The sequence below is a fragment of the Mauremys mutica genome, chromosome 4 (assembly GCF_020497125.1).
Source record: "Mauremys mutica isolate MM-2020 ecotype Southern chromosome 4, ASM2049712v1, whole genome shotgun sequence".
Classification (NCBI taxonomy): domain Eukaryota; kingdom Metazoa; phylum Chordata; order Testudines; family Geoemydidae; genus Mauremys; species Mauremys mutica.
This window is the reverse complement of record NC_059075.1, coordinates 103,803,018-103,819,321: the sequence shown is the minus strand read 5'-3', so window position 1 is coordinate 103,819,321 and position 16,304 is coordinate 103,803,018. Positions and strand designations below refer to the sequence as shown.

The following is a 16,304-nucleotide window of genomic DNA, read 5'->3' as shown; positions in this document are numbered from 1 at the left end:
AAGCGACATGGGTTCCAAAACCCAGTGACTTGATAGAGGTGGGGGGCAGGTATTTGTAGCTGGTAGTATGGGCCCGAAACACCACTCTGACCCCCTCCTCTCTCCCCTGTATAATAACAGAGCTAATTTTGTCTCCATTAGGAGTCTTGTTACATGCTGCAGAGCTGAGATCACTAATACCTAGGTCTAAGCATTAGACCTACGTTAGGCTAGTAGTGTACCAGCACTGATGCTCCCCTATTACCAGCTAAAATCACTGAGAGCTGAGATCACAGAGAGCTGTGTTAAGTAGGAGGGTGGGCCTGAAGACAAGTTAATGAGCGGCTAGCAGGACGGCTAGCGGAGAGGAGCGGATAGCGCAGCAGTGCAGCTGGTGGAGAGGCGCAGCTGGTGGTGAAGACTGCAGCAGAACCCCACGGAGAGGCCAGGCAATCGGCCATCAACCCGAGCAGCGGAGCATATAAGATTCCCCCCATACCTCCCCCACTACTTCTACCCAGGCTGGGAGGTAAACGCTGCAGATGAACTTCTGAACTTTGGGGGCTGTACTAACCAAGGACAGAAACTGCGAGCGGGGTGACTTTTGGGTTGCTGGACTTAGGACCCTGAGGGGAAAAGGACACTGCCAAACTTACTTGGGGGTGGGTCTTTTGCTCATGGTTTGTGTTATGAATCCTGTTTGTGGTGTTTCCCCAACATAATGCCGCATTATTTCCCTCTTTTATTAAAAGGCTTTTGCTACACTCAGACTCTGTGCTTGCGAGAGGGAAAGTATTGCCTTTTAGAGGCACCCAGGGGGGTGGTATGTAATTGTCCCAGGTCACTGGGTGAGGGCTCGAGCCGATTTTGCATGGTGTTATTGAAACAGAACCCCTAGATACTGAACCCGGCCCTTGTTGTGCCAACTCTGATGAGCAGAAGGGTTACACTGATAGATCTAACAATATTAGCATAGATACTTGATCTTCATTCACCACCAGATCAAAATCAACCAGTGACAATAGTGCATTTACTGTCCCATATCCAGGTCTGTACCTAGGTTGCCAAGGGTCAAATAGATCCAAGGCATTTAAGTACTGTAAGAGTGGTCTTACAGCAAACTTCTCTATAAATTTGATTGAGAATCAAATTTGGATACTGGCTGATAGTCAGCCAGATTGTCAGCGGTTTTTGGTTGTACTATTGGTGGGGTTTTTGTTTTTTCTGTTTGACCAAAATTCCCACAGCCGTTACCTTCAGAGAAGCTGGCATCCTGTCCTTGTTCTAAGGGAAATGCTGCCTTTCTCTGCTAGCAATGGACCCAGTACTTCCTCACTGGCCTTCACCAGCCAAGAACTACTCAGAGCAAAAGACATGGTTTTGGAACAAAGTGCTCCCAAAATTGCTAGTTCCTCACAAGTCACAAACTAAACTCAGAGAAGATATAGCATTTGTCCCCTTCAGATTCCTTTCTGCAGCCATAGAAGCAGACAGTTCATTCCCAATCCATATGATTTTATCCATAAAATCTGATATTTTGTCCCAACAGACTCAACCACAGAATGATGACAGCTTGAATTACTTAAGCTGTATACCACACAATTTTGCCATTCAAAATTTTGTAGAACTTCCTCTTTGCCTCTTATACAACCAGGCCATGAGAGTTCAAACATTCTCTGTGAGGCAACTGATCAGACTCAGCCCATGATTTAGCAAAGTAATCCTATTAACAAGGTTACCCCTGCAAGCCACAAAATGCTAAGCATTAATGTAATTCCAGCAATTACTGTTAGAAGCTGAATTCATTGCTGTTAGTGTTAAATAAAATCTAAAATAAACATAGAATTGTATTTCTGAAAGCACCCCAACATGCCAGTGCCTGCATAAACAAAGAAAATGCAATGCAGTTTAAAACATCATAAAACAGATAACATTTTTAAAGCCATACGTACAATCATGATTTTAAAAAGGCAGGGGGATGGGGCAGAGGGTTGTTCTACGTAGGGGCAAACAGTAGTCCTTACCTTATAAGAATCAGTGCAAGATAGAGTGTTAAGATAAAAAACAAATCACGAATAGTCACATATGGAAAGGTTTTTACAGCTATCACAATTCCAATTATATTGAATATCATAACATGAGCCAAAAATGTCAGCATTGCCCAGAACCTACGTTAAAGAAAAGCACAGAGATAGATTATAAAAAAACACAGCACTAGTCTTCATTTCAGAATAAACATTAATGTAATCCTCATATTGGTTGTTTATTCACAGACTGTAGATGGAAGCTATTATCTGCTATTGCCTGCTATTATCTGGAACATATTGTTACAGTATATCACCAAGGGTCAAGAATTTAACAAGATTCAAAGAGGGACTGGCAGCAGCACCCCTATGTTCACCCATTTCATAGGACTATGATAAATTTTGTACGAAGTATGCCTTGTGAAGTATCATTTGAAAAGTTACAATATGCTGAACATTATTGTCTGAGTAAAACGTGTATCAGCATTGTATATTAATTTATAAATTCTGCTATATGATTGTTACTGTAATACGCTATAATTCTGGATAATACGCATAAAACCAGTTTTTCAGAAACAAAGGCACACTGGCCAGGGCCAGGTGTTAAAGCAGCCATTCACCAGCAGGCGGGAAGGTGTAAACAAGAAATGTACATTTCATCACAGAGATGATTCATACCTCACATCGGCAACAGACTGCATGTTGCCTGCATCGCAGCTTGAGGTAATCCTCAAAGAGAGGAGAGTGGTATAAAAATGTGAGACAATGCCCTCCACTTCACCTTTTCTCCTCCCATCCTTTTGCTGATAACATCGATGAATACCTGGAGGACATTGAACTAAGGGGTCCAAGGCTGCAAAGAGACCCAGCCTATGAAATTTACTACAGCTTATGGTCAGAAAAACCTTTTGCTTTTACGATTTTAAGTTCACTTAACCTGTTACATTGGGTATTAAATTGCATTTTTTTTCTTTTCTTTTCTATCTTGACTTTTATGCACAATACATTTATCTTCTTCTTTTATCTATACCTTGTGTTTGGATTTAAGTGTTTGGGAACCATTGCTTGGGATATCAAGATTTGTCCATATCATTTTCCTTAGATGAAATGACAGACTTTCTATGAGCTTGTATTATTCAGGAGAGTACTGAGAAGTACAAGATGCACACTTCTGGGGGAAAGTCTGGGAGTGGGAATCTGCTGATGTTCTTCTGCAGTGTAATTCATGAGTGGCTAGCTAGTAGCACTCAATGCTGTGTAGCTGGGAGCAAGTTACACTCTGAAGGCTGTGTCTTAATGGAGCCTGTTCTGCCTTTTGTCACTGTCACCGTATGTGTACTGGATGCTGCTGACAGAGGCAGTACTGCAGTGCTACACAGCAACATTCATTTGCCTTTGCAAGGTAGCAGAGACGATTACCATCCCTATTGCACCGTCTGCCATTGTAAACTGGCAATGAGATGATGGTTATCAGTCATTTTGCACCGTTTGCATTTGGAAATTGGCAATGATGGTTATCAATTCTTTTGTACCATCTGCTGCTGTCATGGGTGCTCCTGGCTGGCCTTGCTGAGGTCGGCCGGGGGTGCATGGACAAAAATGGGAATGACTCCCTGGGTCATTCCCTTCTTTATGTTTTGTCTAAAAATAGAGTCAGTCCTGCCTAGAATATGGGGCAAGTGTAGTAGAGAACCAGAGAGCACAGCCACTCCGTGTCAGAGCCCCAGAGATCCTGCAGAAATGATGAGCTGCATGCCATTCTAGGGGGTGCCCCTGCAACAACCCCACTCGTTGCTTCCCTCCTCCCCCAACCCCCCTGGGCTACTGTGGCAGTGTCCCCCATTTGTGTGATGAAGTAATAAAGAATGCAGGAATAAGAAACACTGACTTTTAGTGAAATAAAATGAGGGGGAGGCAGCCTCCAGCTCGTCAGGGAGGAGTACAGAAATCGGTTTAAAGAGCCCTTTATATCGATATAAAGGGCTTCGTTGTGTGGACGGGTGCAGGGTTAATTCAGTTTAATGCTGCTAAATTCGGTTTAAACGCGTAGTGTAGACCAGGCCTTAGACTCAAAACTATCTTAAATCCCAAGACTGAGAAATTAACTCCTGAACCACTAAGAATTTTCAAGTCCATGATATGGCATAGTGCAGTGGTTCTCAACCTTTCCAGCCTACTGTACCCCTTTCAGAAGTCTGATATGTCTTGTGTACCCCACGTTTCACCTCACTGAAAAACTACTTGCTTGCAAAATCAGACCTAAAAATACAGGTGTCACACACACTGAAAAATTGCTTACTTTCTCATTTTGCCTGTATGAAATTTTAGTTTGTACTGACTTCACTAGTGCTTTTTTATGTAGCCTGTTGTAAAATTAAGCAAATATCTAGATGAGCTGATGTACCCTTTGGAAGATCTCTGAGTTGATTACCACTGGCCTAGTGGATAGGGGGAAGCTGCAGTTGTGATTTTAGTAAGGCTTCTGACACACGCCCACATGACATTCTCTTAAGCAAATTACAGACTTGTGGTCTACATGAAATTACCACAGATGGGTGCATAACTGGTTGAAAGACCACACTCAGAGAGTAGTTATCAATGGCTTCCTGTCAAACCGGGAGGATGTATTTAGTGGGGTTCCACAGGGATCTGTCCTGGGTCCAGCACTATTCAATATTTTCATTAGTGACTTGGATAATGGAAAGCATGCTTATAAAATTTGTCGATGACACCAAGCTCAGAGGGGCTGCAAACATTTTGGAAGACAGGATTAGAATTCAAACTTGATAAATTGGAGAAATGGTTTTAAATCAACAAAATGAAATTCAGAGATAAGAGCAAATTTCTACACTTAGGAAGGAGAAATCAAATGCACAACTACAAAATGGGATGGGAGGAGAGACAGGGCGGGAGTGGGAGCTTGGGGGAAGAGGGTTGAGGCTAGGGACACCATCCCTGTCCATCCAGCTAATAGACATTGATGGACCTATCCTCCATGAACTTATCTATTTCTTTTTTTAACCCTGTTATAGTCTTGGCCTTCACAACATCCTCTGGCAAAGAGTTCCACAGATTGACTGTGCGTTGTGTGAAGAAATATTTCCTTTTGTTTGTTTTAAACCTGCTGCCTATTAATTTCATTTGGTGACCCCTAGTTCTTGTCTTATGAGAAGGAGTAAATAACACTTATTTACTTTCTCCACACCAGTCATGATTTTATAGACCTCAATCATATGCCCCCCCGCCAAGTTGTCTCTTTTCCAAGCTGAAAAGGATCAGCCTTATTAATCTCTCCTCATATGGAAGCTGTTCCATACCCCTAGTCATTTATGTTGCCCTTTTCTTAACCTTATCCAATTACAATACATCTTTTTTTTGAGATGGGGCAATCACATCTGCATGCAGTATTCAAGATGTGGGCATACCATGGGTTTATGTAGGGGCAACATTATATTTTCTATCTTATTATCTATCCCTTTCTTAATGATTCCCAACATTCTTTTCACTTTTTTGACTGTTGCTGCACATTGAATGGATGTTTTCACAGAACTATCCACAATGACTCTAAAATCTCTTTCTTGAGTGGTAACAACTAATTTAGACCCCCATCATTTTATATGAACAGTTAAGATGTTTTCCAATGGGCGTTACTTTGCATTTATCAACATTGAATTTCATCTGCCATTTTGTTGTCCAGTCACCCAGTTCTGAGAGATCCTTTAACTATCTTGAGAAGTTTTGTATCAGCAGCACATTTTCCCTCCTCACTGTTTACCCCTTTTTCCACCTCATTTATGAATATGTTGAATAGAACTGGTCCCAGTACATGGCCCCTGGGAGCAACACTATTTACCTCTCTCCATTCTGAAAACTGACCATTCATTCCTACCCTTTGTTTCCTATATTTTAACCAGTTACTAATCCATGAGAGGACCTTCCCTCTTATCCCATGACAGCTTACTTTGCTTAAGAGCCTTTTGTGAGGGGCCTTGTCAAACACTTTCTGAAAATCTAAGTACACTATATCCCCCTATGCTTTTACTTTTAAGTATAAATGTGCTTCAACAGAAAGAGCTGTGTGGTAACTTGTAACTGCTGACAGCATACTATTCATAGCCCTTAGAGAAAAAGCAAAGCATTGGACCTTGTCTTTAGGCAGACTGGCTTGCTGGGGATATTAAAGTGTAAGGCAGGAAGCTGTCTAAATTTAAAACCCTGATCAGGAGGGAGAGAAATGTGAGTCTCCTTCCAAAAGAGGTGATGATTTGGAGCTGGAAGGTGTCCTCAAGTGACTATGGTGGTGTGGTGTATGGAGGATTTACAGGTACAGATACCCTACATATTGTTTTGATAAGCCGCTGTTGTGCTCCCTTTGGGTTTGTTTTTTGGGTTTGGTAAGTTATACTGTTTCATTTCAAAGAATAATTGATTTATGTCTCCTCAGAAAGGATTACATGAAAAATAAGATACAAACTTACAGCCACTTTTCATGTATATTGTTTATATGCTTCTTAAAAATTGGTAACTGTAATTTTCTGAATATTTACTTTTTGAAAAAGGCAAGAAATTATAGATGACAGTACCTACTCCGTTTTCTGTTCTAAATGACATTTTTTTAAATTTTGTAAGTTGTATTAAAATTGAAGTTGCATTACAAATGTTTTGTTTGAACAAAGTTTAATTTAATTGCTTTCAATATATTGATCAATGTGGGTCTGAGTGGTGATGTCCTTGTGGCAAGCTGAAATAAGTGAACAAGCTAGACTTGGACAAATGAAGAGATAGTCAAGTGATTTTTGTGGGAGAGAATTTAAAGAGATTCACAGGGGCCTTTTCACATGAGATCAAATTTTTTTCACTACAGATATAAATAAGGTTACTCACCCTGTGCAGTATCTGAGGTTCTTTGAGATGGTTGTCACTGTGGGTGTTCCACTTTAGGTGTTCATGTGCCCATGCACTTGTAATTGGAGATTTCTGGTAGCAGTGCTTGGTTGGGTTGCACCACCTGAAGCAGTTATCTGGTGCTATGCGACCAACCCCCTCTCTGTTCCTTCTCTGCTGCAGAGCATCTAGCGAGAAACACCAAAGTAGAGGGGAGAACCGGCAGTAGTGGAGCACCCATGGGGACAACCATCTCAAAGAACTTCAGTTACTACACAGGGTGAGTAACTTTCTCTTCTTCTTTGACAAGTGTCCCTGTGGGTGCACCACTTTAGGTGACTTCAGAGCAGCGCCCTTCGGTGGAAGGAAGGGGCTTCGGAGTTGAAGTCATGGTAGATGATAATGCAATAAGATCAAATAGTGCATCAGATGATATGTGATATTCTAATGCACAATGTGTAAATGTATGGGCTGAGGCCCAAGTTGACACTATACAGATGTCCATAAGGGGGACATGGTTAAGAAATGCTGTCGAAGCTGATAGAGCTCTGGTGGTATGTGTGTGAATCCTCGTTGGAGGTTGAAGATCATATTGGTGATAGCATAATTAGAAACATTCTGAAGTCCATCTGGACAGTCTTTATTTAGATATAGCATCTCCTTTTGACTGTTCAGTGATTGAGACAAATAATTTTGGAGACTTCCCGAACGTCTTTGTTCTGTCTGTGTAAAAGGCTAGCACACCGCAGACGTCCAGGGCATCTAGTGTTGACTCCCATCTATTCTCATGAGGTTTTGGGTAGAATGTTGGTAGGTGGATGGGTTGGTTGAGATGGAATGATGAGACGACCTTAGGTAAGAACTTAGAATGAGGTCTTAGGGTAGCTATCTTTGAAGAATATTATGAATAGCGGGTGTGCCGTGAAGAATATTATGAATAGTGGGTGGCAGATGCGATGGCAACAAGAAAATCTGTGAGGCATTGAAAGATGAGGAGGGAGCACGTCGCTAATAGTTCAAACAGGAGTCCAGTGATGCCCCGGAAGACTAAGTTAAAATCCCATAATGGAGAAGTAGTTCATACTTCAGTATAAATGTTGCTGAGGCCTTTGAGAAAATGCTTGGTGATTGGATGCACAATAATGGATAAGTCGTCCACCTTGTGGTGGAATGCTGTGATAGATGAGAGGTACACCATGACTGAGCTCATGAAGAGGCCAAATTTCTTAAGTTCCAGCAAGTAGCCCAGTATCAGAGGTAACGAGGAAGAGATTGCTGTGATCTGTTTCATTTGGCACCAGGTATTGTATCATCTCCATTTGTAGATGTATGTGATGGGTGGTTGTTCTGCGACTATTTAATAAAATGTTCTGTACTTCCTCTGAGCATGTCATTTCAGGTCCTCAGAGCCTTGGACTAACCATGCCATATGATGGAGTCTTTCTAAGTCTGGGTGAAGGATATGGCCTGTGACCTGAGAAAGGAGATGAGGTAGAAGAGGAAGAATGTGTGGTTGGCACACCACCATTCTGAGAAGGTAAGGGAACCACATTTGTCAAGGTCATATGGGGGCTATCAGGATGACTTTGGACTTGTCCAATCTGATCTTGTGATTCTGAATGATGTGCAGGTCTCGGCCCTCAACCAAAGTCTCAAAATTGCTGCCTTGAGGTTGGTTGTTGAGATGTAGCAGGCTGAGGTGGAGGCTATCTCCGCCCTTGTTGTTCATATCGTCTGTGTGGTTGCATGTAGTGAATGGACCGGAATCTCTGTGAGGCATAATATCTGCCCTGTCTTTTCTTGATCTTAGGTGTATAAATGCCCAGGGACTTCAACATTGCCCTTGAGTGTGTGGAGGGACTCATCTGTTTTTGCTGCAAAGAGTTTAGGCCCTTTGAATGGAAGATCTTCAACTGTCGATTGCACCTCTCAGGGGAACCCAGAGAGATGTAATCAAGATGCCCTTCTCATCACTACCACAGTGGTTGCAGACTTTGCTGCTGTGTCTGAGGAGTCCAGGGCATCCTGCAATGCTGTCCTAGCTATAAGGTGTCCTTCCGAGATAATGGACATGAACTGCTCTCTTTTCTCCTCAGGAATAAAAATCAATAAAGTCTGATAGCTTTGAATAATTAGTATGGTCATGTTTGGCAACTAATGCCTCAAAATTGGTGATCCTAACATGTAGAGTCGCCAAGAAGTAGGCCTTACAGACAAAGAGGTCAAGCCTCTTCCAATCTCTATTATAAGGCATGTTTTTGCAGTGTTGTTGTCTGCCCCATTTGTTAACTGCATCCACCACCAAGGAATTTGGTGTGGAGTGTGAGAAGAGGAACCCCATTCCCTTTGCCAGCCCATAATATTTTTCAGACCTCTTGCACATGGGTAGGATTGTTGCTGAGGTCTGTCAAATTGACTTTACTGATTCCATAATTGGGTCATTTATGGGTAGAGCGATTTTGGAACACGATGTCTGTAAGCTGTCTAGGAGTTTATGTTGTGCTTCCTGGACTTCTTCCACTGAAACGTCCAATTAGCTCGCAACTCTCTTGTCAAGGTCTTGAAATTGTTTGAAATCATCTCCCGTATTGGAAGGTGGGGCATGACAGTGTTGTTGGGGGAAGATGATGAAAAGTGGGCTGCTTGTGCCATCTCCTGCTCAGAGATCTCATCCGTTTCTTCAGTCACCTCTTCTGGAAGCTCAGATGGTCCCAGCACCAAAGGTAAGAGTGAATGACACATGCTCAACCTGGGTGGGCTGGGAGATTTGTGGTGTTGTGAGGGGTATTCCACCCATTGGCTCCAATAAGTCCAGTGTAGTGGAAAAGGTGCCCATACCAGAGTCAATCTTTGGGTTCAGTATGATATCCCCTTTGTGGTGGTCGATTTGGTCTGGTAGGCATGCAGATGGGAGAAGAATGGTGTGAAGATTATATTTCCCCTTCGTCCTCATCACTTGAGAACGGGGGAGCAGATCGAGGTAGAGTGGTGAGGTGGCTCGGTACCAAACATGCCTGAGTAACATCGGTGCTCAGAATAGGAAATTCTGGCATCGAGGTGATCATTAGGTCCTTCTGGTGCAGGAATTGCTGTGCTGCCAGTAGCATCAGTGCCTTTAAAGGTGTAGCAGTCAGTACCGACTGTTGCAGCATGATTGACAGTGTTGATGCGTGCACGGACTGTGTTATACCAACAGAAGTTTGCACCACGATCTGCAGCGGTGCCGAGCCGCTCAGTGCCAGGTGTCTAATTAGCTCTGTCAGCACTAAAGCATGGGGTTTCGGTTTTCCCTTACTGCCTGTGTCAGAATGAGCCTGCTTGGAGTCTTTTGATCTTTTGGTACCCACGGTACTGGAGGGTCCCACTACTTCAGCCATGGAGAAGGCCGGTGCGCTCGGTACCAATGGGGTTTGCTAGTTTGAGGAACACCATTTTTTGGCAGATTCCCGAGGCAGAGAAGTTCTGGCCCACTTTTTGCCACCTTCTTAGAGGGATGATCTTTAGTCTGAGCCATGGAGGAAGGATTGCTGACAGGTGGGGTCTATCTATGCTTCAGGGTCAGATGCCAGCCGGAGAGACTTCTCCGTTAGGCGGAATTTAAAATTGTAGGTCTCTTGCTTTCCTGATCCAGGTTTTTAGGTTGTGGCACTATGAGCATTTTTGAGGTATGTGTGTCTCACCGAGGCAGTGAACACACTGCAAGTGCCTGTCAGACACAGGTACTGAAAGTCTGCAGGTGAGGCAGCATTTAAAACCCAGGGAACCGGTGATGCCTCTCAGAGGAGTGTTTCCCCCTGTAAGGGGAAAAACTAATAGCCTACTCTAACAGTTAACAACAGAAACCTAAACTTCTGGTCTGATGAAAAAACAAATTTTTTGAGAAACAAAATAAATTTAATGGGAAAGAAGAGGAGAAAAGAATTAACTATAAAGAGCAAGAATTAAATCTAACTAGTGAAAACTATGGTAATAAGACTAGGCACAGAGGTGCTACTAGATGCTCCGACTCAAGCCAAAGGCGGTAGAAAAGGAACTGAGAGGGGGTTGGTCTCACAGTGCCAGATAACCACCTGAGGCAGCACCAATGGGGACTGTGCATGTTCAACCCAAACAGGCACTGATACTACAAATCTCCGATTACACACACAGGGGCACATGAACACCTAAAGTGAAGCACCCCTAGGGACCCTCCTCGAAGAAGAACCTCAAGGTACGCTCCCTTCCACAAAGCCAGAAGGGATTAAGGCAACTTTTCTCTGTGTTTTAACCAGAACGCTAGTTTGTTTGTTTTTTTAATTATGAATGAACCACTCCACTGGAAGAGCATCTAATCCAGGGACCATTTGTATGTTCCATTATTGATCAGATTAGTCTGCTTATAAACACAGCTCCCTCTCCTGACACACAAGTAGCAACAAGGAATATCTTGAAGGACATAAAACAGTTAATTTAAAATGGAAGTAAATACTCACCTAAAGATAAATTCACCAACCCCTGGACTAAAGCTTACAGAATCTAAAAGAAGTCCCAAAACAGTGAGCGAGATAACACCAGACATTCCAAGCCATTCAGCTAAAGAGAAGAAAAACAAGTACATTAAATCCCATTTAATTTACTGTAGGTGACAAACTATATTTTAATTCATGATTAGATTTGCCTACTTAAAATAATTACTTTAAGTTTGCTTTTTGGGGAACTTTTTAAATGTGTTATTTGTACTATCGGAGAAAAAATTAAAAATAAGTTTTGGCAATATAATTAAAAAGAGAAACATAATTCCTTCAAATTCTTCTTTTTCTTGTTATTGGTTCCTACACTGGTAGGTTCCTAAATCAATTATTTCTCTTGCATTTTTTTAACTACGCTAAAACTACCCAGGCTAGTTTGTTTGGTTTCTTGCTTCAGCACCAGCCTTAAAAGTGATATCATCATAGGTCTGGAAATAAATAATATTTATTTAGTTGAAACGACTGAGCTATTAAGGGACATATTACATTTTGATTTCCCACTAGTCTAACAAAATTTTCTCTCCCCCCACTCTAATTTTTCACTAGCAGATTTACTGATTTGAAAAGAAGAAAATAAACTGTAACTCTATAACCAGTATTGTCAAAAAATGCATGTAATCTCTTTGGTTTAAATTTTCAGGAAACCCTAACACTCAAATCAGTCAAACTATATCAAATCAAGACAGAGCATGTAGCTAGTGGCTCAAAAGGGGGACCCATCAACCGGGCCAGCTCCAAGTTCAGGTCCCACTGCAGGACTGGGGGCCTAACATACGGGAAGAGATGATCCAAACCCTTAAGGAACTTGTCAGTCAAAGCATGGGAGAATACTGTGTGCCCCTGGCACCAGCTGGTGGAAGGCCGATATGGCCGCCAAGTGCACCTTGACAGATGAGGGCGCTAGGCCTTGGGCTCTGAGATGAAGGAGGTAGTCTAAAATGAGCTGGATCGGGGCAGCCACAGGTGAAACGCCCCACTCAGCTGCCCACTGGGAGAACTGAGACCACTTTGCCAAGTAGGCTCGAAGCGTGCAGGGTCACCTGCTTTCCAAGAGGACGCACTGAACCCCTTCCAAGCATGTCCTCTCCTCCCAGCCTAACCATTGAGCAGCCACGCCGCGAGGTGGAGTGCCACTAGGTTGGGGTGGAGGCAGCGGCCCTGGTCCTGGGAGAGCAGGTCCAGGCGTGATGGTAATGGCCATGGTGGGGCGACTGCCAGGCTCGTGAGGGCCCCGTACCAATGTTGCTTGGGCCACGCCGGGGCAATAAGGAGGATCCATGCCCTGTCCGTCTTTATCTTTTCCAGGACCTTGCCAATCAGTGGGATCGGGGGGAAGGCATAGAGAAGTTGGCCTGATCAGGATAGAAGGAAGGCATCGGAGATAGCACCCATTCCCAGCCCCCCCACCCCAGAGCAGAACCGGGGACACTGGCGGTTCTGCCGAGTCGCGAACAGGTCCACCTGGAGAGTTCCCCACTCTTGGAAAAGTCTGTGCACCACCTCTGGGTGTAGAGACCACTAGTGCTGAGAGGAGAAGTCTATGCTCAGACGATCTGCCCGCGAGTTCCAGACGCCCAGGAGGTGGTAGGCCTGTAGGCAAATGTTGTGGGCTATACAGAAGTCCCACAGCCTGAAGGCTTCCTGGCAGAGGGCAGAGGAGTCGGTCTCGCCTTGCCTGTTGATGTAAAAACATCAAGGCAGTGTTGTCCATGAGAAGAGAAGGTTACTCACCTTGTGCAGTAACTGGGGTTCTTCGACATGTGTGTCCCTGTGGGTGCTTCACTTTAGGTGTTCGTGCGCCCCTGTGCTCATAGTCAGAGACTTTTAGTAGCTGTGCCGGTTGAATTGCATATGCTTGGTCCCTGCCTCATGCTGCTGCAGGCAGTTAACCGACACTGTGCAACCAACTCCCACTCAGTTCCTTCTCCACTGCAGAGACTAATAAGGAAACTCTGAAGTAGAGGGGAGAAGGGAAGGTAGTGGAGCACCCACAGGGACACACATCTCAAAGAACCCCAGTTACTGCATAAGGTGAGTAACCTTCTCTTCTTCTTTGAGTGCTGTCCCTGTGGGTGCTCCACTTTAGGTGACTTCAGAGCAGTGCCCTCCGATGGAAGGAGGGGCTTTGGAGTTGAAGTCGTGACCTCTGATGGTAGAGAGCATTCGAAAGAGGTATCAGATGTTGCCTGTTGCTCTAAGGCATAGTGCTGTCTAAAGGTATGGGCTGAGATCCAGGCAGCAACTCTACAAACGTCCGTGATAGGTACATTGTGCAGGGAAGCCTTTCAGGCTGATAAGACTCTAGTGGGATGTGAGTGAATCCCCATGAGGGATTGGCAGTTCAACTGATGATAGCAGAGTTTTGTGTGATTATGAATCTACGTGAAAAGTCTTTGTTTAGAGATGGTGCTCCTTTTGGAGCATTTAGTGATGGATAGAAACAGTCTGGGTGATTTATGGGATCGTTTAGTCCTGTCAATGTAAGAAGCCAATGCTCTCCGAACATCAAAATTATGGAACGTGTAATCTGTTCTATCTGTGTGGGGTTTAGAGGTGTGGTCTGAGGGAGGCTTTATCCTCAAAGAAGACCATGTATGGGGGTTCCACCATGAAAACCCACGGTGCTCCCACATGTCTGACAGATGTCATTGCTATAAGAAATGCTACTTTCATAGAATGGTGTAGCAGTGATTATGTCATCCTGGGTTCACGTGGGGAAGAGATGATGATTTGAAGGACCAGGTTCAGGTCCCATGGTGTAGTAGGCTCACAAAGGGGGGAGGGATAGCTCAATGGTTTGAGCATTGGCCTGTTAAACCCATGGTTGTGAGTTCAATCCTTGAGGGGGCCATTTAGGGAACTGGAGTAAAAATCTACCTGGGGATTAGTCCTACTTTGAGCAGAGGGTTGGACTAGATGACCTCCTGAGGTCCCTTCCAATTCTATGACAGTTCAGGGTAGGCATTATTGAGTCTTCTGAGGAAGCATTGGGCCAGTAGATAGGTAAAGACAGGATGGCAATCCACCTTGGAGTGGAATGTTGTGATGGTAGGTAGATTGACTTTTATTGAGCTCATGTATAGGTCTGACCATTTGAGTTCTAATAGGTAATGCAGTATAAAGGGTAATGTCCCTGGGATGGAAATCATCCATTTTAGTTGGCACCAGACCTTAACTCATCTCCCCTTCAGGGTGTATGGGAACAGTTCATTTCTGTTCCACTGTGTAACTATATTTTGTACCTCCTCTGAACAGGTCAGCTCAGGTTCTGTGAGCCATGGAGGAGCCATGCTCTGAGACGGAGTTTCTGTGGATGCAGGACACAGCCTGAGTCCTGGGACAGCGGGTGAGACAAAGTGAGAGTATGATTCATAGATGCACAGTCATACTGAGGGGTAAGGATACCATGGTTTGGCGAGACCATGATAGTAAAATTACTGTGGCCCATCCAGCCTGATCTTGTGGATCACTCGGTTCAAGAGAGGAATCGGAGGGAAGGCATAGAGAAGGGGAGCGTTCCACTCGAGGAGGAATGCATCACCGAGACCTGCACCAGAACAAAAACGAGGGCGTTTGGTATTTTGTGCAGTTAATAAAAGGTCTACTGAGGGGAACGCCCGGTGTTCAAATACATGTAGGAGTACTGAAATACATGTCGAGCTCCCTTCGCGGTCCTGAGAAATTTGTCTGCTGAGGGTATCTGCTGTGGTGGTGTGGATATTGAGGCTGACACACCATTGTCAGGGTTTTATGGCTTGCATAGAGGTACTATGAGTGTGCTCCCCCTTGTCTGTATATATAATACATACAAGCTGAGGCTTCAAATAGCCTTGTCCTTGATGAATGGCAGGAATTGGGAGCAAGCGTTGCGGACAGCTTAAAGTTCCAATAGGGTTATATGTCAAAGGGATTCTGCAGGAGACCAGCAGCCCTATACAGAATGTGGGTGCAGGTGTGCTCCACATCCCAGGAGTGAGGCATTTGTGGTCTGAATGAAGGATGCCCCCATGCATACATTGGTCAGTTTTGCCCACCAGAGAAAGGGGTCCTTTATTTTGCCTGATATCGTGAGGTGCTTGTTTATGCTGTGCCTGTGTGGAACAAAGTTGATACGTAGCCATCCTTGTAGGCAAACAATGTTTAATCTGGTGTGTCTGACAGCAACTGTTGTGGCTGCCACGTGGTCATGGAGTTGGGGGCAAGTCCTGGCAGATTCCTGTGGGCTATTTCACAAAGTGAGTATGAGGCTGGTGAGAATGAAAGAACATTGTCTCAGTAGTGAGGCTATAGAGAGTTGAGGTGGGCCCCAATGAAGTCCAGCTCTTGCACTGTTGTTAGAGTGGGCTTCTCGGTATTTATTAGGAAGCCCAGATTCATGAAGAGGGTTACCACCTCTTCAGTGGCTTGCAATGCTGTCTTCTGGGTTGATGCTTTTAGCAGGCAGTCGCTCATAGTGTGACCATCTTGAATCATTGTATTTCTGACTAACCTGTTGAATTATCGGAGGTTGAGCATTGGTCTCCATCCACCAGAGTTCTTCTTAGGGGAAGCTGATGGTTGGGATGCAGCTTGAGAAGCAGATTGTTGTCCCCTCAGGGCCTGTGTCTGTGACCCTGTGAGTCAAATCACCGCTGTTGTTGTGAATACATTGGCCAGTGGTATCGCTGGGATGTAAAGTAATTCCTCTGTTTCCTCTTCGGTTTGGGGTTATAGGTTCCCAAGGATCGGAGAATCGCTCATGAGTCCGTGAGTGAGCGGAGTGAGTCGTCTGTCCTTTTGGCGAATAATTTGGGCTGGCAAGTCTTCCACCATGAATTGCACCTCTTTGGAGAAGCCAGAAAGAGAGAGCCATGAACTTCTCATTGCACCCACCATCAACGGAGATGTTGCAGCCCTGTCCTCAGAATCA

The 16,304-nt window shown here is 44.3% G+C and overlaps 1 protein-coding gene across 3 annotated transcripts in view; it reads right to left on the bottom strand.

The window, feature by feature from the left end:
- LOC123370418 (sodium/hydrogen exchanger 10-like) overlaps positions 1-16,304 on the bottom strand; it is a 262,362-nt gene that overhangs the window by 194,164 nt on the left and 51,894 nt on the right. For all 3 annotated transcript variants that reach the window (XM_045016987.1, XM_045016986.1, XR_006579406.1), the window contains exons 7-8: positions 11,360-11,459; positions 2,004-2,147 (exon numbers count right to left, since the gene is read on the bottom strand). In XM_045016987.1, the coding sequence (XP_044872922.1) occupies positions 2,004-2,147; positions 11,360-11,459 (244 nt within the window). The remainder of the gene's footprint in view (positions 1-2,003; positions 2,148-11,359; positions 11,460-16,304) is intronic.